Source organism: Polistes canadensis, unplaced genomic scaffold (assembly GCF_001313835.1).
Source record: "Polistes canadensis isolate GaletaPanama2010 unplaced genomic scaffold, ASM131383v1 scaffold_54, whole genome shotgun sequence".
Classification (NCBI taxonomy): domain Eukaryota; kingdom Metazoa; phylum Arthropoda; class Insecta; order Hymenoptera; family Vespidae; genus Polistes; species Polistes canadensis.
In genome coordinates, this window is record NW_014569601.1 from 861,128 (window position 1) to 886,031 (window position 24,904).

Genomic DNA, 24,904 nt, shown 5'->3' on the forward strand with positions numbered 1-24,904 from the left:
ATTCGATAGATTTGAAATACAAACCGATGTTGCATAATTAATAATTTTTTCTTCGATACAAACAAAAAAAATATCGAATAATTATGAAACACGTAAACATCATAGAAATTTTTCTGATGATTAATCAAAAAGATAAGATATATATTTATTAATTTGTTGAATAACTTGTGAAAAGATATATAAAAATTTGTCTCATATAGATAATTTTACATTATCAAAAGTAAATTGAAACATTTTATTATTCCAACCAGTTGAAGCTTTTAAATTTTCGCATTGGACAATAGAAGCTAGCTACACCCGTTCAATTGTATGATCGATTATGTTTAACCTCAGTGACATACTCGGTAGGGTTTCTTTCAATAGTTGTAGGAAACACGATCCCACTTCCGTTCATGGTAGTTTTCAAAACAATTCGACTAATGACGATACACGCTTCTAGGTACTTTCAAACGAGTTTACGTTTTATGTTATATGGCGAATTTTTCCTAACATCTCTGGTAAATTCATTTCACATCCGATACGTGACGCCGAAAGTTTTGTAAAAAAAAAAGAAAAAAAAAAAGAAAAGAAAAGAAAAGTGTCAGAACAACGTTGAAACAATTTACGTTCTTCGTGCTTTAAATGGTTAAACCATTCTTACCAGAAAGACCGGTCTATAAGATCTTGCAGATCTTGGAAAACTCTCCACGATTTTTTTGTTATCTTTTTACTATCACATTCTTTTCTCGGAGTACATTTTCCTTTTATATATTCTTTTTTCTTTTTTTCTAACTAAGATGTTGCGCATATACATATATATATATATAGGTATGTGTGTATAAGACGCTTCGAGAGCAAGTGAAATCGAAATTGTTTCGATATCGTCCTGAATACTTTCGCTCATGAACACAATTACGTAACGGGAAAATATGTTCTTTTCCTTGAAGTGTAAACATAGTTTTTGAAATTCTATGATAATCGACTAAATTACTTGCAATGTCAATTGCAAGTTTTTTCTTCTTCTTGTTACATAAGAATTACAATTTCATAAAGAGAAAAGAAAATTTCATATAATAATAATTATTATTAAAATTTCGAATATATATATATATATTTAATAATCGGTGTACATTTTTGTCGGATAATGTAAATAATTGTAATGATTAACAATATTACAAAACAACCTATCATAGTATTTAATTAATCTTTCATCTTATAAAATCGAATCATTATAAGTTTTGAGAAACAACCTGATCATTTTCTGCTGATGATATTTCACGATATAATATATATATATATATACCAGTTTCACTTGGAAACAATGATTTCTCTCATGAGGTAAAGATTTATGACGTCCTACCAAACGGAGAAAGTATTGCACGAAATAAGCAATACAATAACGTTGATGACGTTTTGATTATATACGTATATAAGTATATACATATATATATACGTATGAAAGTAAGTATACACATACATATATATATGTAATAATCCTAGGAAGAAGATTCACGAGAGAATTTGGGCTAGATGTTGAAGTCAAAGGAAGATAAGAATCATGCTGCCGATGTTTCATTAGCAATTTAAATGAGTTTCCGGTCTGTATCGTAGTAGCACGCACAAAACGAAGGTGTTGTTTCCAGAAGGTATCTAAAAACAAGTTGCTTGAACTCGGAACTACAAGAAGGAGGTCTAAGCTTACCCCATTCACGAGTTATATGGCTTTTTAAGTTTTACCTCTATCTTTGGGATGCATAAAAATAACTTCCTAAGAAGTTTTATATATTTTTTTTCAATTTATTTCTATTTTTCTTTCTTCCCCTTTCTCTCTCTCTCTCTCTCTGTCTGTCTCTCCTTTTAATATAGTCTAGCAATGAAATTTCGTTATTACGATATAATCGTTATGAACGTGGGTTTGTGGTAAAGGAGCTTTACTATAAACCTGTCGCGTCTAAGCATTTCCCTTTTTGTTATACAGGGTGGTCCATAGGTAAGAGAGTTTACTTTGATAAATTCGAGAACATAAATTTGTATAGAAAATATATTTTTTGTTCAAAATGAAAATAATGCTTGATATTATTTGTATATAATTTTTTTTTTAAATAAGTTCTATTAATAATATAATGATATAATATAATAAAACAAATATATTATTAATTTGTTGGATCATATTAAACATAGCTTTGCGTACAATTTTATATATCTATATTTTTACCATAAAATATGAAATTATTTTACGAGAGATAGATATAATACATATTACTTACAAATCACATACAAAACGTTTGTCTTCATTTAACTTTACTTTATTTTAATATAAGCATTTTTTAATATAAGCGAAGTAAAAGTTTTTTGGTTCAATTAAACGCAATCTTAACGCTTTCCACGGTTAATAATTACTTGTTGGAATGTGTCGGTGATGTTTCGCAATTTTTTTTTCTTTTTTTCCTTACTCGGCGCAATAGAGAAATTTCTTTACGCCGATTTGTTCGTTTAATTTTTAAAATTCGAGTTCTGTGAAAAGAAAAAAACAAGAAAATAAATATGAAAGAGAGAGAGAGAGTAAAGATAACGTAAAGAAAGATCAAATTTCTTGGTGAAGTAGAAACAACGTTTGACAACCCGAAGGCGTACTACACCGAGTTCTTTTTCTTATATTTTTTTCTTTTTTCATTTTTTTATACGGCGATGCGCCTCGTGCACGCACCCATGATACGCGGAACGAGTTTTGTTTACAATCCACGGTGGCTCGCAAATTACGTCAGTGTTGTCTTGTGTTGTGTGTGGTGGAGGTAACAAAATGTCGTACGTGTCGCGTGTACACGAGAAGAAGCGTTGCCGTGAACGAAGAAGAATGAAAGTTCTTCTTAACTTGCAATTAGAAAAAAAAAGATTAAATCGATAGCGTGACTTTTTATCTGTTAACTATCATCTGGTAACATTTTCTTCTTCTGTGTCTTTTCTTATAAGTATAATTGTCAAAAAGAAAAAAAAGTAACAAGAGAAATAGAATCGAGACCTTGTTGATCATTCCCAAGAATTATTCTTAACTCGTAACGAGTATTAATGTAAATTATATTTGTTTGTGTATTTTTTTCTTTTTTTTCTTTTTTCTTTTTTAATAATTATTTTCTCTCTCTAAACTTTTTCTTTAACAATTATAGAGATAAAGAGACGAAAACGTGAGAAGGTACTTTCTAGATAAGATTAGTAAGTTTCTCGTGTTATTTTAAAAGGAACGTATGAAGAAGGATTGTTCTTTTACTAAATTACCGTTATTTGTCGTGTAATATTTGTCAATTTGACTTATTGTCAAACTCCCTTTAGTCTTCTTGCTTTTCAATAGAACAATGAGTTGCTACCGTGACCGGTCATTTATTCGATTTGTTGTATTGCGAGAACGAACAAAAGCGAATTGACCGGTGCTTCTTTATATTCGTATAAACATTGACTATATTCGAGCATGATGAACATTGACGTGTTCAATTTTCAAGCAAGTATACCTATATGCATAAGTGATACGTAAGTATATATACATATCCATATACGCATGCTGTGAGAATATATAAATTTTAAAGTTGAGTATAAAATGAGACTCGATCCATGTTGTTCCTCACACACGTGGAAAAGAAAATAACAAAAGACACTTTCTTTTTATCGCACGTGACGTCTTTGTTCGATAATGTTTTTAGAATTTACGTGACAAATTATTGATTTGTCATTGAAACTAAAAGTATTTTACAGAAAATTTTATTATCGATTCACTGAAAGGAAGAAAATCATATTATAAATATACGAATGTTTTTTAAACATTTTATCATTTAAATTTCATTATGGTATGAAAAAAGAAATTTAAAATAATTAAATTTTTTGTTAACTGTCATTGAACGAACAAACAAAATGTATTCCAGAAGGTTTATTTTTCAACTCGTCAAAAATATGTCAATTATCAAAAGACCGTTTCGAATGCATCTTTGAAAGTTGTGTTCAAATGTGAAAGTGAGAGTTTTGCGGTAGAAGAAAACGTTCAGAAGGTACAGACTCTAACCGGTCATAAATGACGTTTCTTCTATCTCTTTTGTCATAAACGGTGAGATGACAACATCGTACAGGAAACAGCTACATGTACTTAACCAGGCTTCGAAACACCATTGAAATCCGATATTATTGATGATTTCAAAGTTGGAGAAAGATAAAAGAAGATTGAAAATAAAAAAACAAAATCTAATAAGATACTGGAATTTACTTATTTGAATTTAATTAAAATATCTTACTTATTGCTTACAATTTTCATTCTTTTTCATTCTCAATTTTTATTCACCGAAATAATAATTTTTCAAACGATGTTATTTTATCATCTTCGTCTGACATTCGATCAGATAGTAAATACTTTAATAATAATAATAGTAATAATTTAGCGACGAAAAGAATCAGTAATTCCCCTTTCATCATATTACGAATGGATGTATGTAATTCTATCAGGTTTTTATTTTTGTTGTTGTTGTTAAATCCAACAATTTTTTTGAGTATAAGGCTGAATCAAATTATTGGTGCAGATTAAATTTTTCTTCAACATCGTGTGTAAATTTGTAATATGTTACATTCCATATATAATTATTTTTATAAGAAAAATATCACACGATGCTTAAAAGTTTAAATATATTCTAAATTAGGAAGATAAAATATTGACGAACAATAATAAAAAAACAAAACAAAAATATAAAAAATACTTTTTAACTAAAAACAAGCCTTAGTGAATTTTTTGTTTCATCCATTGTACTTCAAAACTCAAGGGATACGTTTAAACGATAAAAATAATAAATAGAAAATTAACGGAAGATGTTAATGAAAAAAAAAAAAATAAATATAATTCGTAAGAACACTTTTGTTTGAGACTATACATATAATTCCGAAAATTTGTATAAACAATTGCATTCCATCGATTTTGCAATGAATCAATTACGGTCAGTGGTACGAATTTTTCATGACATTATTTACCGTGATTTTATATTATTTTCCGCACGACCGAGATTTTCCAATCGAGACGAGAGAAGAAAAGAAAACAAAAGAAAAAATATGAAGGAAGCAACGTTTTACGGGTCTTTCGGGGTTGTAACCAAACGTTAAATGGTCCTTTCATCCAATAATTAACTACGATCGAGTTAGAAATTATAACGGAGCCATAGAGAATACGGAGAAAAACGTAACGAGGTAAGTTAGGGTAACGCCTAGTGTAAATTACGTTTCCAGTGAGTGATCATATGTGCTGGCCAATGCCTTCATTCTACCACCTCTCTATTACCATTTTGTATGTATCCATACAAAGGTAGGGGGAGGGTATATGCGAATATGAACAAAACTAGGAATATTGGAATAATAAATCTGATTTTTTCTCATCTTTCACTTTTTCGAATATTCGATAGAATATTTTGTGAAAAAATAATAATAATAATATAAACAATTGATATTAAAAACGTATTTAGATATAATATAGTAAGATATAGTCAAAACGATATTTAAATATTATAATATGTGAAATATTATTTTAATTAATTTCAAATAAGGGGGAGAATATAGAAAAGAGAGGAAGAAAAATAATAATAAGAAAAAAAAAAAGAAAAAAGATGTATAGAATGATTTCGAGAAAACGTTGAATCGGGGTCGAGAGGTCGAAGTCGATTTCGAAATAACGGTGAAACAAGCCGTCGAGTTTCTTGATGAAGCGTTCATTGATAGTCCTGCGTTTGTAGGGAAAGGAACATCTCGATGATGATAATTTTGAATTCCTCGGTTACACAGGTTACTCTGACGAAAGTATCGAGCTATTCAAGCATCGCTGATCACAAACGGTTTAGTAATTATGTCGGAAATATAATAACCTATCGCGTCGTTTCGATTACAAATTATATTTCTTATCTTTTTGTTTCGTTTTCTTCTATATATTCACCGCTTAATCATATTTCTTTTTAATTTACGTTAATATACGTTTAAAAATGTGAAAAGACAAATTGTAATTATTTTAATCTCGATCAAAACTCGAGATAAAATGGAAAATTATTATAATAATTTGTATTAAAAATTTGAAAAGAAAGAAAAAAAAGAAATTATTTCATCTACTTTTCCAATATACGCGATGACGCCTATTTAAATGCATTGGACACGTTGCGATCTTTCGCGGTGAATGTCACCGTGGAAAGATCAAGGTCACTTTAATAATGTCACGAAGGAGCATCCGGTGAGATGTCATGCGGGCCAAAGTCTTTCCAAAGAGATGAAAACAGCTTTGACCATTTCGAAGAATCGGTTGCTTCGTTATCTTTACGATGTATGCATATTTTCAACGAATAAATTAAAAGAGTTAAAGTACAGTATACTAATGATAATATTTATTATTTTGAAATTAACAAAGAAACAACGTATTAATACGTGTTATATTCTGAAAATAATTTATATATTACGAATTTTTAAAAAAGATTTACAAAAAAAAAAAAAAGAATAAATACGAGTACCGAATAGAAAAAAATAATATTTCTATGTCAAAAAAAGAAAAAAAATAAACAAATTGAGTAATAATAAATGAAATGAAAGGAAGAAGAAATTTATCTTGAATAGTTTTTTTTTTTTCATTTTCCTGCATTATTTTCTCAAGACAAGTATTACTCATCATCATCCTATCAAGGAAATCGTAGGTTTTCTTTCCGCAACCCACCACACTATAACGAAATATTATTTTAACTCTTAGTTAGACTTACAGTTGCTTATTGGGTGACTCTTACTGTGTCTCCTCTTTTCTTTCTTTATTTATCTCTTTTTCTTTTTTATATTATAATACAGGTACCAATTTTTCCAAGCGTGTGTGTGCGATCGCGTTACCTCACCCAAGGTATGTAGGTTTTTGCATCTGTGTTTAAGATTAATTGCGCAAGAATCAACGGATCCGAGACGTACGACCTTCGTACGATTACGTACCCTAAGAAAAATTCTCTAAGTCAATTGATATCCACACCCGTTACTATCGTCTGATGATAAATATTAACGTCTTGTTCGAATCATGAGAAGTGTTTATCTAGGATAGATCGTCTCGAATAATTATGCTATTTCACTTCTACTGTGTTTATACAGATGATGTTATTTATAAGAAAGGGAAATAAAAAATAAAAATAGATTTTGTTTTTTAATTCTCTGACATAATTATTTGCTATAGTTAGATGAAAAATGAAGAAAAAAAAAACACTTAAGTATAGAAGATAGAAAGAGAGTGTAATAATATTAATACAACGTAGAATAGTAATATTAACGAGTAATAGATTTACCGGAAATGTATTGTATTTTAATTAAAAATAGAAACTGTATTAATTATCTAAAAAATAATAAAACAAATGTATGTAGAGGTAATTTAATAAGAATATCAATATGTATATCAAATGCAGTTTATAATATAGAAGAGAAAAAGATAGATATATAGAGAAACGGAATGTTAAACTGAAAGACAAGGCCGTTCGTTCGTTCGTTCGTTCATAGTCTCGTTTATTCAGTGAAACGAGTCGACATGATGTTCCTCGAATGCATTCAGAATAATTCAAATATTTTGATACGCACGAAAGAATACGAAAGACTGGTTAGCTTTCTCTTTTTTCCAGAATTTTTCGTGCGATTTTCGCGGAAGTTTTATTACGATTATGATTGCGAAGAGTTTCTCGATATAGTTTCTTTCGAAGTAAAGAAATTTCATTTAATGTTGGGGTGGGGTATGTATATATATGTATTAGAATTATTATACGCGAATACGAATCCTATGATTGAGCTATGCAAAAACTAGGAGGAGTTAGAATAAAACCTATTATGAACGGACGGATGTTAAGATGCATACGTAAATCTAAAAATAAAGTACGTACAATAAATATACATATATATTTGTATATAAATGTTATACGTATCTATATAATGTGTTTTATTGCTAGCTATGTACTTGAATTTCCGTTCTCGCAAGTCGCACGAGTTCATCGTGTATTCTGCGAAAGTAGTTTTGTGATACTTTTGTATAATATATAAAACATTGATAAATTAATCGTTATTTCTTTGCCATATTTTAACGTGACTTTTTTTTCTTCAACAGATTTGGCATTTTATTAAGATAAATTATCATGCCCGATTCCGAGTGGATTAAGAGAAATAGATAAAAAAGATAATGTCGAGTTATAAAAGGTAAAGTTAATTAGTTAGATGACTATAGAGAAATTCGCTTACCGATCTGATGTACTTTCCGATCATATCAGCTAATTGCGGTGCTCTGTTGGTGTGTAGAGGAAGTCTAACGCCAGAGGAAATTTGCAACACGCATACACCTGCCCTGGGTGAGCTTATCGAAACGATATCTTCGAGCGGCAACGTTTCTAATATAATTAAATCCCCATTTGTTGTACGTTTTATTAATCGTAAACCATGATGCGAGACTGCGACATGTTGAGTTTCCGGATGTTGCGGACCGATCTGTAAACGTTTAAAAATTTTCAACAAAATAAATTTGCAAAACAATTTTTTTATATATAATTAAAAAAAGAAAAGACAAATAATTATAAACACTCACCGAAACTGGAAATATTCGAGCGAAATATAACGGCCATTGTTTAGCCATATCAACGATATTTTTCTTAATAGTAATCTTGTGTTGAGTACTTTGAAGATTGTCCAAAGTAACGCCATAATTGTCGAGCATCTTGAGCATATTTTGACGATCCTCTTTAGTAATTCTGATACTTGACGTAGCCAAAACATCGTAAGCCACTTGACAAAAGACCAAATGAAGTGCCAATGGACTGTTCAAGGTTTCATTCGGTGCGAAAACTTCTTTCTTAACCCTTAACGTCCAGCTTACTCTATTGTAAGTGAAATGAGCTGTAGAAGTTTGTGGATATAATTTTGTGTTGACAACTTCTTGAACTTTTTCTATTTCTGGCTTATCGGGTGGAGGTAATACCGGCCTGAGAAATTCTGGCCATTCCTCGATTTCGATTCTTTCCATTTTATCGGTACGATGAGTCGACGCAACGCTGGATCTTCTGTCCACTTCTCTGTCCAATTTTTTGAAACTTTGCCGAGCCGCTGAGAATGATTCTCTCGTATTAGGTACAACTCCGAAATCTCGCGGTGACGGCATTCCAAAACTGTCCCTGGATTTTGGTGACACGTCTCGAGTCATACCAAAGGGATCCCTTTTAGGACTGGTACTTTCAAAAACATCTCTAGCATACTTCGGATCAAAAATATCTGAGTTCATGTCACGACGGGAATCAAAATCTGAAATTCGATCCCTGGTACTAGCTAAATCCGTACTGTCCTTTCCATAAAAGTCCTTGGATTTTTGATCCTGCGACGATCGAGATTTATCAAAGTCGTTTCTATATTCGTTATTTTCCCTTAAGTGTTGCTGAGAAGCAAATATGTCTCTACTTTGGCTAAACATGTCACGTTGATTCTTTGGAAAATGATCGAAAGAATCTGAATCTGGAGAGGTTCTGAAGGACTCTCGTGTTTTAGGTTCTATCGGTGCAGGTGGTGACTTTGGTTGTGGTATTCCGGATTGACTATGGAATAAGTGATTATTATTTTAATTTCGCGCATTTTTTATTGAGTAATTAATAATTAAAAGCTGGAATTCTTTTAAATTATGATCAACGCGACTTTGGAGAGTCTACAAGTAATTTAAAAAAAATTTTAATTTGATTTTTGTTATTTAATTTAGTCATAATTTTGGAATTTCTGAAGTTTAAGAACACAGTTGAATATTCGTGAAGTACCTGTTACTATACACGCTTCCACCCCGTGGACTAGGTGGTTGCGGAGGTGTAATAGGAGGTGGTGGTGGTACTGGCCTTTCCATTCTTTCAATTTGTGTTCTAACAACTTGAGCTTGTGTCATCATATCTGTTGTACCTTTGGATGTTACACTTTGAGTGTCGTCAGCTGTTGAAGCGTAATCATCCCATCTACCACCTTTACAAATGATCAAAATCATTAGAAATTAATTAAATGATCATGTGTTCTATGCAAACAAATATATTACCTAATTGTTGTTCCAATAAAAGTTTCCGATTATCCTCTAATCTTTTAACTTTACCATCTTCGCGCGGTAACGCAGGTTTTTCAGTAGTTTTTGTAGATCGTACACTGTGATTGGCTGTTACCTTTTCGAGTCTTTGCCTCATTTCTGAACTTAATTTAAGTTTACCTATACTACCTGGTGAAGGTCTTTGTGCACCTATTTCCAAACTGGATCTATACAAATATATCGTTATGATAAATTGATTAATAAAAATATTGAACTAGATGTAAATAATATTGAACTTACTTAGATTTCTTTTTTTTCTTCTCTCCTTCTTCCTTATGTCCATTTTCATGTCTGGTACTCGTACCAGCGGATCCATGCACGATCATAGTTCGTTCCTCGTTTCCAACGATATTCTCAATTTCGAATTCCTCCCATTCGACGGTACCTTCCGCGTTTAGTTCGACGCAATCATTTTGTGGAAACTCTTGATAATGCGGTGTTATTTTCCTTTGTTGCTGTTGCTGACGCATTTTAAATTCTATGAAACTATCTTGGCTTTGATTTTCGTTAGAATCACTTGGGGGTGGCCATCTAAGAAAAAGTAACAGATCCAAAATATATTATATATTGTATATTATAATAATCTTTGACAATTTAATAATGTTATGCCTTCTAACCTCCACTTTCCTATGCGTACAGTTTTGGCTCTCCCATATGGATCCAGGAAAGGTCTAGATTCGGAAGGATCGTGTGATTCAAGAGGTGGTGGCATAGGTGGAGGTGGTGGGACACCTTTGTTGTTGCTGGAATTCGATAAATTGCTGTCTACGCTACTTTTTCTATTTTTTAATTCACTGAGAACATTCGTGAAATTATTTTGAACGTTGCTCTTGTTCGTGTTTGTTCTTTTAACATCGGCCGAGGCCGACGATTTTCTATCCGCCAATTTTTTTTCGCCACTGATCTTACGTGCACCATATTCCATGCTGATTTTTCTACCAACTTCAGAATTTTTTCTATCCGGACTCGGAGGTCTATGGATTTGAGCTTTCACCGTCATCGTCTCCTGACGTTGATTATTTTGTATCGATTGAGACGGACTTCCACGTTTTTCCGTCGACCAAAGTTCGCCATCTTCTGGCTCACGAAAAGAAACCTGATCGAAGTAAACATTTATTCGTTTCTATTATTAACAAATTCAATAACAATTATCTATCGTGAGAAGCAATTAATTTGTTGTCTATAGAACAAATAAAAAACAAGTGACAAATTATATATATTATATAATAGTTTAAATAATAATCGAAAGTTAATAGATATAAACGATGATTATATTATATTACACATTCGTGACACCATGTACCACTGGAAGTCATGTTAAACAAACAAGATAAAAAAGTCTTTTCATTAGAAAAAAATCGCACTATAAATTGTGTAAATCATGTGCGAATCGCCCGTTTAAAGCATGATGTATCTCGCTTTGATGATCACTGATAATAGAGGACGATTCTATCTGTTAGATGAAATCTGTAGATACCTTTGAATTGCGTCCTATAGAATCATTGGGCCCCATTTGGGCACTGATTGGGGGGGCTGGGAGGGCAAGATTCATGCTGGAAGGGCCCGTAGGTAACACCATGCCCTGGAAACACACACCCATGCCGCAAACGCGGCTAAGAAACCCAGAGGATTGACAGAAAGAGTGTCCATCCTCAAGAATTACCGCGATAACGATTACAATTTGTTATTGGATGACAGCTGCAGTGGTCGTGTTAGTGATAGTTACATGGTGACGTGAAAACGTGTGAAATATGAGACACGTGATTTCATACTAGAAATATTTGTGAATAGTATTTACATGCAAGCTTTTCTTTCAATGTTAACCGTATTATACACACGTGAGATTGTATTGTACAAATACAATATATATATGATATGTATATTTATAATATATTTATATTTATGTATATATATATTTTCTATATATATATTGTATATATATATAGAAGTTTTTTTTCAACCGAAGCTGTCAAAAATATTCATTGCCATTCGAACAATTTGTTTCTAAATAATTTGCGTGTAAAGAATTGCAGCGTGTGACTAGAAATTAAAAATATAATGTCTAATTTGGAGGACACACTAAAAAATTCATTATTCTTTTGATAGGACTCTCTCACCGGTTGTTGTTGTTGTTGTTGTTGCTGCTGTTGTTGTTGCTGTTGCTGTTGTTGTTGCGAGGAATTCTGGGGACTTTGGACTAATAATTGTTGAAGGGCTTGATTTTGAGCCAAAAGTTGTTGCTGTATTTGAATATTTTGTGCCATAGCGCTTTGTAGAAAAGCTCTTTGAAGATTTTGTTGATATGCTAACATCTCGTTGTTTTGATTAGGTGGTGAATTTGGATATTGCGGAAGACTAAGTCCTTGCATGCTGTAGATAGGTATTGGCATGAATCCAGGATTCATGTTTAAATTCGTATTTTGAGTTGGTGGGATTTGTTGGGGTGGACTGAACATCGGCATCATCATTGGTGGTGACATAACACCTGGTGCTATTGGACTAAAGTTGAAGGCCGCATTTTGATTAGGTATATCCATATTACCACCTCCCTTGATCTTCTTGCTCAAAACATTAGCCGTGATATGTTTTTCACCAAGATTTCCGGTCATATCACCGATAAAATCTTCGAAGCTTTTATTTTCTTTTTTCTCTTTTATTATTATCGATCCATCAAATAAGCTATCATAGTTGGTACCCTTGATGCTTGCTGCAAGGCTTCTAGCATCAGAGAGCTCGTCAAGATTTCCATCCAAAACTGGCATGAATAATTCATCGAGAAACTGATCGACATCCGATGCTTGACTAGGTACTCTAACTCGCCTTACGTGTGACGCCAATGAAGGTGCTTCGCTGGTGTCGGACATTGCTGACGATTTCACACCATATTCGCTTTTCTCGATGTAAGCACGACTCGATTGGCTACCTGGCAAAGCACGTTTCCCTGAAAGTCAAAAAAAAAACGTACAGTTAATTATACGCGATCTAATTATTTAATTTAATTCACATTACTGATATAATACAAAAATTTTACCAGGATATTGCGATTTAATAAATCTAGTTTGCGATCTAATGTAACTGCTTTTATCATCTTCCGATCGTCCAGTTTGACTGACCGATTGTATATCAGGATACTCAAAATCGATTGTAAGATCCTCTTCCTCAATATTAGGTTCTGGTATCCTTGTTATCCTACTGTATTTTCTTTCTTGCGCAACTTCGTTTCTCGTCATGTATTCAGCATTGGTTACCGTCGAAGTTTCCCCAATTCTCTCGAGACTGTGATAACGTTCATTTAATTTAGACGAAGATAGACCAAGATCAGCGAGTTTGTTAGGTGGTATCACAACTTCGGGTTGTAGCAAATTGTCCAAGCTTCTACTTCGTTGCTTTTCTTTTTCGAAGTAACGATCGTTCAATGCTGACTTTCTCGATAATCCGGTCTCCGTCGTTGTCTCCAAGATCGCTTCGTGAGATTGCTTACGTGCCTTTATTGAGACAAATCATTTCAATTAATTTCTTAACGCGATACAATTTCCAACATTTTAATCATGTTAAATTGATTTATTTTTACGTGGGATCTTTACAATCATTCTTAATTTCTTTTCTTTTTTTCTTTTTTTTTCCGATAGTGGTATACACGTTCATTTCTTTTTTTTATATTTTGTTCGTTTTATTACACGTAATACTCTTACCGGTAGTTTCGAAACTGGCGGTTGTGGTGGTGGAACAGCTGGACGTCTTGGTGACTGAATTTCCGGTTCAACCGGCTTGTCCACAACTTTCGGTACTGATTTCCTTTCAAGAGGTTGGAAGGTTTTCAAAACGGGTGTCTCTATTTCTTGTTCCAACTCTCTAATTACTTGTGCATGCTTAAACAAGATCAGTTAACGCGTGTATTTAATGTTGTTTAAAATGTCTATTTGTAATTTAACACAAATTTTATATTTTTATAAGACTTACGTCTCTCTTTTTAATAGGAGGATAACTGTTCTTTCGTTGTTCCAGGAACATGTGTTTGGCTGCTGGGAATGCTGGTGCTAATTCCATTTCAGAAATTAAGTCAAGAACGTAATCGCACCCATTAGTTTCGGTTACGATAGCATCAGGACCATCCAATTGGTTCCACAACGTAATAGTCCAACCCGTATTGTCAACTCCATGATTTTGTACTGCGAGATTAGCTAATTCCTCGCACGTTGTCCAAGAATCAATAGCGCACGTGGTGGTTTCACCTATTATTAAATTTATTCATTTGAATTTTTCTAATAAAAATTACAATATATCATTTTGTCCATATAAATTTGTTTTACCGTCATAAAATCCAACATTGAGAGCCATGTTCACTCGGTTTCTGTTAGCTCGCCATTCTAAGACACAGGGTGGATAATTTCTTGGCACGTGTTGAACAATTTGTTGATTGTTACTCATTATTCGAAACACAGTTCTTTCTCCTTGAAGAAGCTTACGTTGGCAATAAGCTTTATAACCATCGTAAGCATGATCGGACACATACCTGAATATATAAATTATTAATTGAGATATATATTAAAAAATTGTAAGAACTATACAAATGAAAACAAACAAAAATAGACTCACTTGAGCAAATATTTGAAAAGAGTAATGCTTGGTTGAAATGCTGATAAACAATTAGATAACAAAAGCCATCCCCTTTCTTTATTAGCATCGTTTTCATTCTTCCAAGTTTGATTAGCCAATTGACAAAGTATCTCGTCCCTTAATTTTTCATTAACTATACCCTTATTAACTATATAATCTCCCAAAGCTTGTTCTCTTTTTCCACTTAAATTGTTCTCGTTCATAAAACGCAAGATCATTTTGAATATCATCAAGGAATCCGTGTAATCTTGATCTCTAGCCTTCGTAAGGAATGGTGTTTTAATCGGTTCTCGTTTCATACCAAATATATGACTCTTGAAGTAAATGTTAGTGTATTTTGAGAATTGATGTTGATCGATATCAGATGGCAAAACGTAAGCGTGCGGCATGGAAATCACTTGACCCACTACTTTCAAAAGATTTCTTTCTGTATGTGTTGGTTGCCAATCTGTAGAAGGATAGTAATTGTAAATAATTCATGGATAACGCGGTGCACGAAAGTAGTTAAATGAAAGTAATGAAAATTAATTGAAAGAGTAGTAGCAGTAGTAGTGGTAGTAGTAGTAGTAGTAGTAGTAGCAGAAGCAATAGTAGAAGAGGCTGAAACCAAAGACGATGAACATTCGTATGAGAAATGAAAGTAAAAGGAGAGAAGAAATTACTGTATATAACCAGTCAATTAATTCTCTTCGATGCGTACCGTCGAGCTTACTGTAAATGAACGCGAGTTCAGCAGGAATTTCAAGATGATTAACACCAGCCACGGCTCTTGATGCTCTTTCTTGTTCCTCTCTTTGTTGTTTTGCTTTAGCACGTTCTTTGCTTGCTCTCTCGATTTCAGCTCTCTTAGCCATTTCTTCCTTCAGCACTTTAAACTTCTCTCGTTGTATCTTACCTCTGTAGAGTTTTTGCGCCATTAATACGCCCTTTTTAAGATCGTGAAACTTCTTTCTCTCGCGATATCCACGATAAGCAGCTTGAATGATTACCGTGCTCCTAGAAACGTTCAAAAATCTTCTTCTCGCTAAGAAACCACGCGTGTATCTAGAAAATAATACGATTGCAATGAAACAAAAAAAAAAGGGGAAACAAAAAACAACTTTAGCATTAAAGTCAAATTAATTTACGATCATTTATCTTTCTTTATATCTCTTACCTTTGAACAGTAATAGCTGCTCTTTCCAATATCAAAGCCCTATTGTATTCCAAAGTTCTTTCCAAGGATTCTCGTAGGAATACACGAGTTAATCCTAATTGATATTGAGACTGTGCTTCTTTAGGTGCCGCTTTATCTAATATCAACCTACACAGTTCTTTGTTTGGTGCTCCTCTAGGTAAATGTGTCGATACTAAATATCTGTATCTATCAACGAAATGACCAAACAATAGACGAACTGGATAACCCGTTTTTCTTATTCGAATTGTCTCTAACATGCCGGTGTAACGTAATTGTTCTAGGACGCAAGGCATGTCGAATTTCATTGGTGCTTTTTCTGTATTAGGTTTAATACACCTCACGAACCATGGGTTGCATCTGTTAAAACATACAATTTTGTAAGTTAACAAACGAGATACTATAACTAATAATTACCATTTTATTATAACAAAAAATTATGATCTTACTGAGACATGGAATCTAAAAGTTGTTGAAGACTATCGTGAAATCTAGCTGATACTGTAGGCGTTCTTGGTTTCATCGTGACGAATCGACCATTGGGTTTATTAACAGTTTTGTTAGCCTCGTGCGTAGTTCTTACATGTTGAAACATTTTGCTAACCATCTAATGAATATAATTAATTTGTATTAATATATTATAAAAAATGAATATTTTATGTAAAATATTATACTTACAGAAATTTTACTACTGATCAATAATTCAACAACGTCTGCTCTTAAAGTATCTCTGTTTTTATCTAAGAATCCTTCAACGTTATACCAGACTTGACCAGCATAATGTTTAATTGCATATTCGGCCGAATTCATTCTTGGTCTTGAATACAATTCGCTCAAGGCATGATTGTAATGACATTTTTCTAAGAACGAAAGATCCGTTGCTTTAGGAAAATTACTTTCATCGTCTAATAGATGAAGTATACCGACTGGTTTCTTAGCGATAAGATGAATCACTGGTAGATTATCCTGTTTTCATAAATTTCTTATAATTACCGTATTTAAAAAATTAATTTTTTACAAAAAACAAAGAAAAAAATGAACAAACGTCTACTTACAGTATACGTAATAGTTGTCCAATCGATCTTTTCCTTAGCGTATTCTTGCTGTTCTAATTTGAAAATGTGTTTATTGAAATAAAATTGAAGATTCTCGTTAGCGTAATTGATGCACAATTGTTCGAAACTATTTTCGGTAAAATTTTCGAAACCGAATATATCGAGGATAGAAATGGCAGCCGTTTGTTTCGTTCCTTTATAAACGATATGATTAACGCGTGCTACTAGCCATGAAAAAAGTGAACTGTATAAAGCTTTTGCAAAAGCGTCTCTAGCATCTAAAGCTTGATCTATGTTCAAAGCTGTAAAAACTTTCTCGTTTCTCGCTTCCTATAATCGAAGAAAAATACTTTTTCAATTTTTTATTCCGTAAAATAAAATTAATTTTAAAGTTTAGCTCAAAACTCACGGTAGTTTTTGTAGTAAGTGCTCTGATGATTCCGTCGGAACTGATTTGAAGAAGATGAGCAGCCCAACGTATTTCAGCATCCGAACCAACTTCGACACCTTCCTGACCATGTCTCATTTGTTTACGATGAAAATAAACATTACCGAGATGTAACACGCTAGCCAGGATCTTAAAAATCGTGTCCTGTTCCTCAGACGTAAAACCTAAGACTTGCATTGCCGATAAAAGTGCTTTGAAATCTTGAACGTCGCTTTTACCATCTATTTCACAATTTCCACCCTACAAATTTTCAATATATAAACTAATTAAATATCTTATAAGAAATAATAAAATTTCTCTTTGCTAAATATATATTATATAAAATCCAACCTGATTTAAATAAAAATATTTATCCGGCGTAAGGAGTCCATATTTGTCCCTGAGTTGTTGATCGAGTCCTGCTAAAAGTTCATAAAAAACGTGATAATTTCTTTCCTCGGAGGCTTGCGTGACTATTCTACTTTTCTCCAAAAGATATTGGGTTATCCTGCCGCCGACTATGACACCGCTAAAATTATTGATCGAACGAACGTCATTATGTGAATTTAACGATTGATATTGATATATATATAAAAAAAAAAAAAAAAAAAAATGACGAATAAACGAACTAACTCTCTAAAGTGAACCTCCAAATATTTTCCAAATCTGCTGCTATTGTCGTTTCTCGGTGTCTTAGCATTCCCAAAGCTTTCCAATAACGGCGTTGCCTCAAGAATTTGTTCCGTGACCAGATTGTTAGGTGCACGGTTCACGGCTGCTAAGTACTGCATCACCAGTTTCGTCGATTCCGTTTTTCCTGAACCGGATTCCCCGGAAATGACGACGACTTGATTGGCACTAGCGTTGTTGGCTGCAGTTACCTGGCTATAAGCCGAAGACCCAACGGCAAATAGATGTCTATGAAGAAATAATAAAACGGTTAGTTAATTAAATTAATATAATAGATTGTTGTTGTTGTTGTTGTTGATGTTATTATTTTATATTTCTCTTATATTTCATTTATCGGCTCATTTATCCGACGAATAGTTGTATCCCGATATCCAACGATAAACTACTACTCATCTGATATTGTGTATTATTCGGATCGTGCAATTGAACTAACACGATCAATCGATCGATACTTACGGCGGCAACGTGCCAAGAATCCGGCCTTCGTAAAGTTTCACCTGGTCCAGACCGTAAATGTCGAACATTTTGTACGGATTCACGGCTACGAGAATGCTTCCCGTGTACGTCTGCAATATTTATTATATATTAATCGTTAATAAACCAAAACAAAATAAATACATAAGTAAATCGATGTTATTTTTTTTCAAAGGATTTTAAACTTACATAAATTAGTTCTTTATCGTAACGGATCTTCAGATTCCATAGTAACGAAGCTTCATTAAGATCCCTGAAATTTTAATTTCACGTAAGTGAATGAGATGTATTTATTACGTATATTATTATATTTACTTAGATAAGTAGAAAATAGTATAAACTATCGTAAAACTTACGACAACTGTATCATATCTTCGACGCCATTTTGTCCGAGATCTTGCCTTGGTCTTACACCGCTTAGATTCGTCAAAGTGAATACCTGTGGCTGCAATTATAACGTGTTCCTTTCTTTAATTATTCTTGACCGTCAATTATTTCAATTTTAATATAATACGAGCGGTATCGTAAATTCAATTAAATCGTAAAATTCATTGTTTCGTGTTACTCCTACGCGATCTTAAGGTGAACCAGGTGTTACTGATTTCTCCGTAACCTTGACTTTGGTATCCTTCAATCCGAACGAAATTTGACCTTTCTTCCCACATTTTTTATACTCCGAATAATCCCTATCTTCCCTTCCCCCCTTCCCAATCTTTTTAATCTTCTTAACGTAAATCGTTTATTTAATCTCATTAGTCTATAATAACATAAATTACTTTTATTTCCTATCTATATTTGCGCATAAATTAGAAAGAAAATTAATTCGAATTAAAGTGATATTAATTCTTATTTTCTCATTATAATTCTTTATTTCCTTAATTGACAAACAAACGTTTCATCGACGTATTATCTCTTATATTAAACATATTCTTATTGTTATCCTTTTATGATTTCTTTATTAAATGTAGCAGTCAAGTTTCCCGAAGTTGTACTGCTCACTTCGTACAACTTCGTGGAACTTTCATGACAGTGTCTTTCTTCAAGGCACTTTTTACCACGTTTTCTCGATAGCTACGACCCGGCCTCTCCCTCAAGAGAGAGAAAGAGAGAGAGAGAAAGAGAAAGAGAGAGAGAGATAGATAGAGAAGAGAGAATGTCAGACAAAAAAAGGAAGATTTGTGCGAATTCACATAAGACGCGAGAACCACTCACGTGAGACCTAACCGGATACCGGGCCTGCTTGAGTTTGTAGTTGCAATTCCATTGGCGTCGAGCCCATTCCAACGAACGTTTCTTAACCTAATGTATGTAGGATTCAACCGCGAAAAATTATTATCCTATCATTTTGCTTAGCCGACAAGTGTACAACAACCAAAACGTAGAACAGGTGAACGAAGTTTTATTTTCTTTCTAAAACCGGTCTCTCTCATTTACGAGGAAGGTATAAAGAATCTTGTATCGGTAACTCATTTGGTAAATGAATACTATTTTCTATGATTCTGATCAGTTAAGTATATCTAATTATGCCAATAATTTATTTCCAACATTTAACATTTTTTTTTTCAATTCGATGATCATCATTACTTATCGTGATCTTATTCTTACAAAATATTTTCCTATCGACTAATATATTTGTAATGTTTTATTTTTTTTTTGGGCAAATTTTACATCTTCCATTTTCAAATTCAGATTTATCATACATTACGCTCATGAAGAACGTAATCTATAATCCGATACATTTAACACATCGCGATGATATCCACGGACACAAAACATAGGCATCAATTCGAAACTAAATATTTTCATTGTTAAATCGTTATCGATCGTATAATTAAATAACTCGAAGAAATTTACAAGACAATATTGTTTTTAATACAAAATAATGAATCCTTTCCTATTGTCTCCTTTAGTCAAACATTATAAGAAAAAAAAAAAAAAATCCAACAAATAATATCCCAACGATAATTATACATATTAGAAATTAAAAGCTCAAATTGAAAAGTAACGAGGAAGCCTATAATTGCGAGTTAACTTGACATTAATTCGATTTAATATTTTTTATATTCAATTGTTATTTTCTTTTTCTATATTCGCAATTATATCAGAAACAGGAAGGATTCGATCGATGAAAGAAAAACGTCGAATACTCGCGTTCCTCCTAAGATGTCCTTGGAACCTGAAAGTGTACGGAGAAGTGTTGCAAGTACTCGAGCAACGCGCGTTACTCCTTGTGTGTACGTGTTTACGTGTACGTGTATGTATGTGTGTGTGTGTATGTGTGTTCCTTTTTTTTTCTTCTTTTATGTTACTTCGATATGCACTTTCACGCCAACGATCGAACGTGGGTATCGGTCTATCAGAGCTTGGCACACGTAATTTCGTTATACAGGCCACTTTCGCGGAAATATTTCGAGCTATCCGCCATAATATTCAAGGCATCCGAATAATCTGTGTTCAGTTCGATTCGACTTTCTAGTTGTTCTATTATACATATACATATATATATACATCCCTTATATATTCGTTTGTGTACTCCGTTAGACGAGAACGAGAGCTCAAACTCTCACGTCATTCATCCTATCTCTCTTTCTCTTTTTTTTCTACTCCTTGTTCCCCTCCCTCTTCTCATTTCTTCTTCAACTTCCTTCCGGCGTTACATCGTAGCGTTTGCCGGTGTAACTCGATTCTCACAGCAGTTATTTATAAAAAGCTCTTTTTAAAAAAGAAACCCTAGATAAAAGTACGCGATACCTTTTTTTTTGTTTTTATTTAATATAATCGATTAGACTCGAAAATGACAAAAAACACAATAAAAAAAAGGAAAAAACTTCCCGTTAGATCTATTACAAATCGATGAAGAAAGAAAATTGATTTAACTATTGATCGAGAATATAATCAGCTGACTCATCGTATATCGTTATAATTCATCACGAAGGAATTGTGTTTTTTATGTTATTCCAATGAGACTACGATTGTGGGTCAGTCTGCAATGTATGCACGTATATATGGGTGTGTACGTGTATACTGTAAGTGTATACCTGACGTCGATGAAGAAGAAGAAGAAGCGCGAGAGAGCAACGACCTCTTTTCGTTCAAGAAAGTGAAGCTTCAGACCGCAACATGTTCACCGCTTACTATTCAGTTACAAGCGGTCTGCCTTTTAATCATTTTCATTTTTTATTCTTCTTCTTCTTCTTTCTCTTCTTCACATACGTGTACATATATATATATATATATGTATATATATACGATGATCAAACTTACCTAGTAAAAGTTGAGTTTATCGTTTCGTAACACGAAGTTTTTGTTAATTCTTACCTTGCCAGCAATAACTGCTTGTACCGAAAGAACGTTGGCAGCCCTATGATATTCCAAAACTTCACCTGGTAAAACATGGCCGACACCGGGGTCGAACCACACCAATTCACCCTACGGAAAGAAAATAATGAGTTTTTATAAAGAAGTCGGTTAATGACAACAGATTTCAATTTTTTTTTCCTTTTTTTTTCTTTTCTTATAAAATGTTTCTTGCAATATTAAATTTCTTTGATTAAAGGACAACGTTAAGATAATGAATTGAACTAATTTAGGTCGAAGTAAAATTTGTTTGAATATATTTTTGTTTTTTTTTTTCTTAAATAAAATGTTGTCGTCAAAAAATTGAAATTTAACAACGTCCAACGAAGAATAAAAAAAGTTACGATTATTAGGGAAAAAAATAAATAATTCCTCTCTCTTAATAAAAAAAAAAAAAATCAAAAACGTTAAGTAGCTTTCGTTTGATAAATTTAAAGGAAATAAGCAAAGCACCGTTTTTAAATGCCAACGAGGATAAGAAAATTCAGCATTCTTAGTTTTTTCTTTATTCGTTTCTCTTGCGTGAACTCTTCTCTTTCCCGTACAAAATCCAAAAATCGATGAACTCGTCGTGGTGATAGTAGAGGACGATTTATTACGAGCTATGGCATCGGTCTCGCTACGATTCCTCGTATGAGCAGCAGGAACAGCAACAGGAGCAGAAGCAAAAGTGGTGGCAAGCATACCGACTGCCGATTTCTTCAGGCAATTCGATCTCTCCTTCGTTAACTTCGACAATGTTCCAGTTTCTCTCGATAATAATCGTTTTCGATCGTCGAAATTTTTTGGATCGGTGATACGCGCACCGCGAACGGACACGCTCGAATTGGAAGAAAACTTTCTCGATGTTTTAACGTAACTTGGAAGAGTATTTGACAATCTGTTAATCATCGTTGAAGCGCACGACGACAAATGTTCACGATTGGAATTACGAATTTCCATTAATCTGTTCTGTGATTTAGATCTGTATTTGCCATCGTGTATTTTATGCCAAGATGAATAATAATCCGATTGATGATTATCGTTCCTAATATCGATTATCGATGTTCTACATAACTCTCGTCGTTCTCGACCCATTAAATCGTCGTATCTCGAATATTCGCTATGACGATCGTTCGAAGTTACATTCGAACGTACATACATTTTTTCCGAACTTGCCTTCCGAGATACTCTTCTTCTATCCAAAGATTCGGATTGTGTAGTATTTTGAATAATCCTTCTTCTAGACATAGCTTGACCACTAATTTCCGGCTCATTTTTTTCAACTTCACGAGATATGCCAGTTTTTCGAGATACTTTAGCGTAAATCTCACTTTTTCTCATATCCGTGCTCCTTATACTAGTATCCATAAGATTCGATTCCGATTTAGTTCGATAAGTAAAACCATCGTTAAGAGAATGATTGCCCAAACGTCTATTGATTTTACCAATATTAGAATAGGTTGACAAGGTGTTTGATCGAGAACCATGTGAATTTTTACGAGCTTTCGTATACCTGGACAAAGTGCTCATATTTGAGGAATCCTCGAAAGAAGGTGCAACAGGTAAGGATGTTTTTCTTCTTCTAATTCTACCATAGACAGGTGGTTCTTTTTTAATAGGATCCGGTCTATAGTACCAATCCTCGTTACTGTGACCATGGGCGGATCTCGAAGCGTGTAGGATCTTGGGCAAGGTCGATGATCGTGGTACAAGGTCGCGGTTAATGTCCCGAAACGAGGAGATGTTAACTGTTAAGAGATCGGAATCAGTCGGGGATCTAGAATCAAGTTCTTCGTCATCTTTACCCCACCCAGAACGTTGCAGGGAGACAGTTGATCGTGGTGCTCTTGACCTGGTGTCATTTGAAACACTTGTCGACGATGTACTAGAGTTAGATCCAATCGTGTTACCTTTTACCTCGATATATTCTTTCCCATAGACACTATTATTTCCATTAAGTCTAGTTGAACCTCCGTGGGAGGTCGCTCGAAACGTAACAACGTCAACGCTGTCTCTCCTTCGTAGGATATCTCGTCTAGAGACTTGTTTGAAGTCTCTCTCAGCACGTAACCTTCTTCCCATCGATGGAAGAGTCTTTGGTCTAGCACCTTCTTCATCTTGGTCGATCTCGATCGTCGCAGAACTTATCCAACAATGTCGCTGAAGGCTATCGGTAAATCTCTTACCGCTGTATCTATCACTGTCTTTGTTAGAACTTCTCTTGAGTATTTCTTTCCTTGAAATAGTTGGCACGTACGTTACTGACGAATCACGTACGATCGATTTACCACTATTAGTCGTTGTCCTCTCTTTACCGCTATCATTTTGATTTGAAACAACCGTTGTTGTCCCTGTTGTTATTATTCCGTGGTTCTTTTTCTTAGAACGACCGGAAGTCTGATATCTCTTACTCGTTCGTTCCGCCGTTCCGCAAGAATTTGGAGCGGAATTCGCATCTGGGTCTGGGCCGGCAGAATTATGCAACGCACGTCGAGCGGATAACGGTTTCACGCTCGCGTAGAAAGCTTCCGTGCGTGTATTTCGCGATGACGACAAAGACGAGGAGGATGTTGTCGTCGTCGTTGTCGTCGTCGTCGTAGTCGTTGTCCTTGCTGTTTTTGTTGTCGTCGTTGTCGTTGTAGTTCCTGTCGATGTTGTTGTCAACGTTCTCGAAGAAGAAGAAGAAGCAACTTTCTTCGTGCTGCTGGCACAACTCGACAACGACGTTCTGTTCATCACGACGATCAATCCACTGCGTCTCTATGTCTCTTTGCAAATCCATCGATTTGCTTTTCTCACCCACGCGAGAAAGCACTCCTTGTCACAGTTCGTACCTTTCAAGGTCATCGAGCTACCATGCGCGAGCAGAACACGTATGTATGTATGTATGTAGCTTAACTCATCGTCGAGATGGAGAAATCTTGGATAATGGAAAATCTTCCCCTCTCTCTCTCTCTCTCTCTCTCTCTCTCCCTACCTATCGAGACCTCATCATCGGACGTGGATTCACGAGAGAATTCGACTTTCTCGTATCGTTTCAC

At 33.8% G+C, this 24,904-nt stretch overlaps 2 protein-coding genes across 2 annotated transcripts in view; both read right to left on the reverse strand.

Moving 5' to 3' along the window:
• The window catches only part of LOC106785656 (unconventional myosin-XV), a 36,918-nt gene extending 17,968 nt beyond the window's left edge, over positions 1-18,950 (reverse strand). Inside the window, exons 1-23 of the mRNA XM_014746294.1 lie at positions 18,881-18,950; positions 18,714-18,777; positions 18,507-18,616; positions 17,994-18,278; positions 17,712-17,889; positions 17,343-17,621; positions 16,934-17,263; positions 16,557-16,844; positions 16,328-16,485; positions 15,861-16,238; positions 15,405-15,748; positions 14,684-15,152; positions 14,398-14,600; positions 14,048-14,319; positions 13,780-13,956; positions 13,119-13,572; positions 12,205-13,028; positions 10,705-11,183; positions 10,328-10,618; positions 10,043-10,254; positions 9,777-9,972; positions 8,567-9,563; positions 8,227-8,469 (exon numbers count right to left, since the gene is read on the reverse strand). Of these exons, the coding sequence (XP_014601780.1) occupies positions 8,227-8,469; positions 8,567-9,563; positions 9,777-9,972; positions 10,043-10,254; positions 10,328-10,618; positions 10,705-11,183; positions 12,205-13,028; positions 13,119-13,572; positions 13,780-13,956; positions 14,048-14,319; positions 14,398-14,600; positions 14,684-15,152; positions 15,405-15,748; positions 15,861-16,238; positions 16,328-16,485; positions 16,557-16,844; positions 16,934-17,263; positions 17,343-17,621; positions 17,712-17,889; positions 17,994-18,278; positions 18,507-18,616; positions 18,714-18,777; positions 18,881-18,894 (7,245 nt within the window). The 5' untranslated portion in view covers positions 18,895-18,950. The remainder of the gene's footprint in view (positions 1-8,226; positions 8,470-8,566; positions 9,564-9,776; positions 9,973-10,042; positions 10,255-10,327; positions 10,619-10,704; positions 11,184-12,204; positions 13,029-13,118; positions 13,573-13,779; positions 13,957-14,047; positions 14,320-14,397; positions 14,601-14,683; positions 15,153-15,404; positions 15,749-15,860; positions 16,239-16,327; positions 16,486-16,556; positions 16,845-16,933; positions 17,264-17,342; positions 17,622-17,711; positions 17,890-17,993; positions 18,279-18,506; positions 18,617-18,713; positions 18,778-18,880) is intronic.
• Positions 18,951-19,101: 151 nt separating this feature from the next.
• On the reverse strand, positions 19,102-24,599 carry LOC106785639 (serine-rich adhesin for platelets-like). Its single transcript, XM_014746271.1, has 3 exons — positions 22,335-24,599; positions 21,843-21,953; positions 19,102-19,248 (listed from the first exon to the last, which is right to left on the reverse strand). The coding sequence occupies exons 1-3, from the start codon at positions 24,597-24,599 to the stop codon at positions 19,102-19,104; spliced, it is 2,523 nt and encodes an 840-aa protein (XP_014601757.1).
• Positions 24,600-24,904: the final 305 nt, after the last annotated feature.

Bases quoted from the DNA above. Each gene is read 5' to 3' on its own strand.
- LOC106785639 (XM_014746271.1), bottom strand. From the start codon at position 24,599: ATGAACAGAACGTCGTTGTCGAGTTGTGCCAGCAGCACGAAGAAAGTT. The intron at 21,954-22,334 runs GTGCTTTGCTTA...TTCTTTCCGTAG, and splicing joins CTCGTTGGCATTTAAAAACG to GGTGAATTGGTGTGGTTCGA. The intron at 19,249-21,842 runs GTAAGAATTAAC...ATTTACGTTAAG, and splicing joins AAGCAGTTATTGCTGGCAAG to AAGATTAAAAAGATTGGGAA.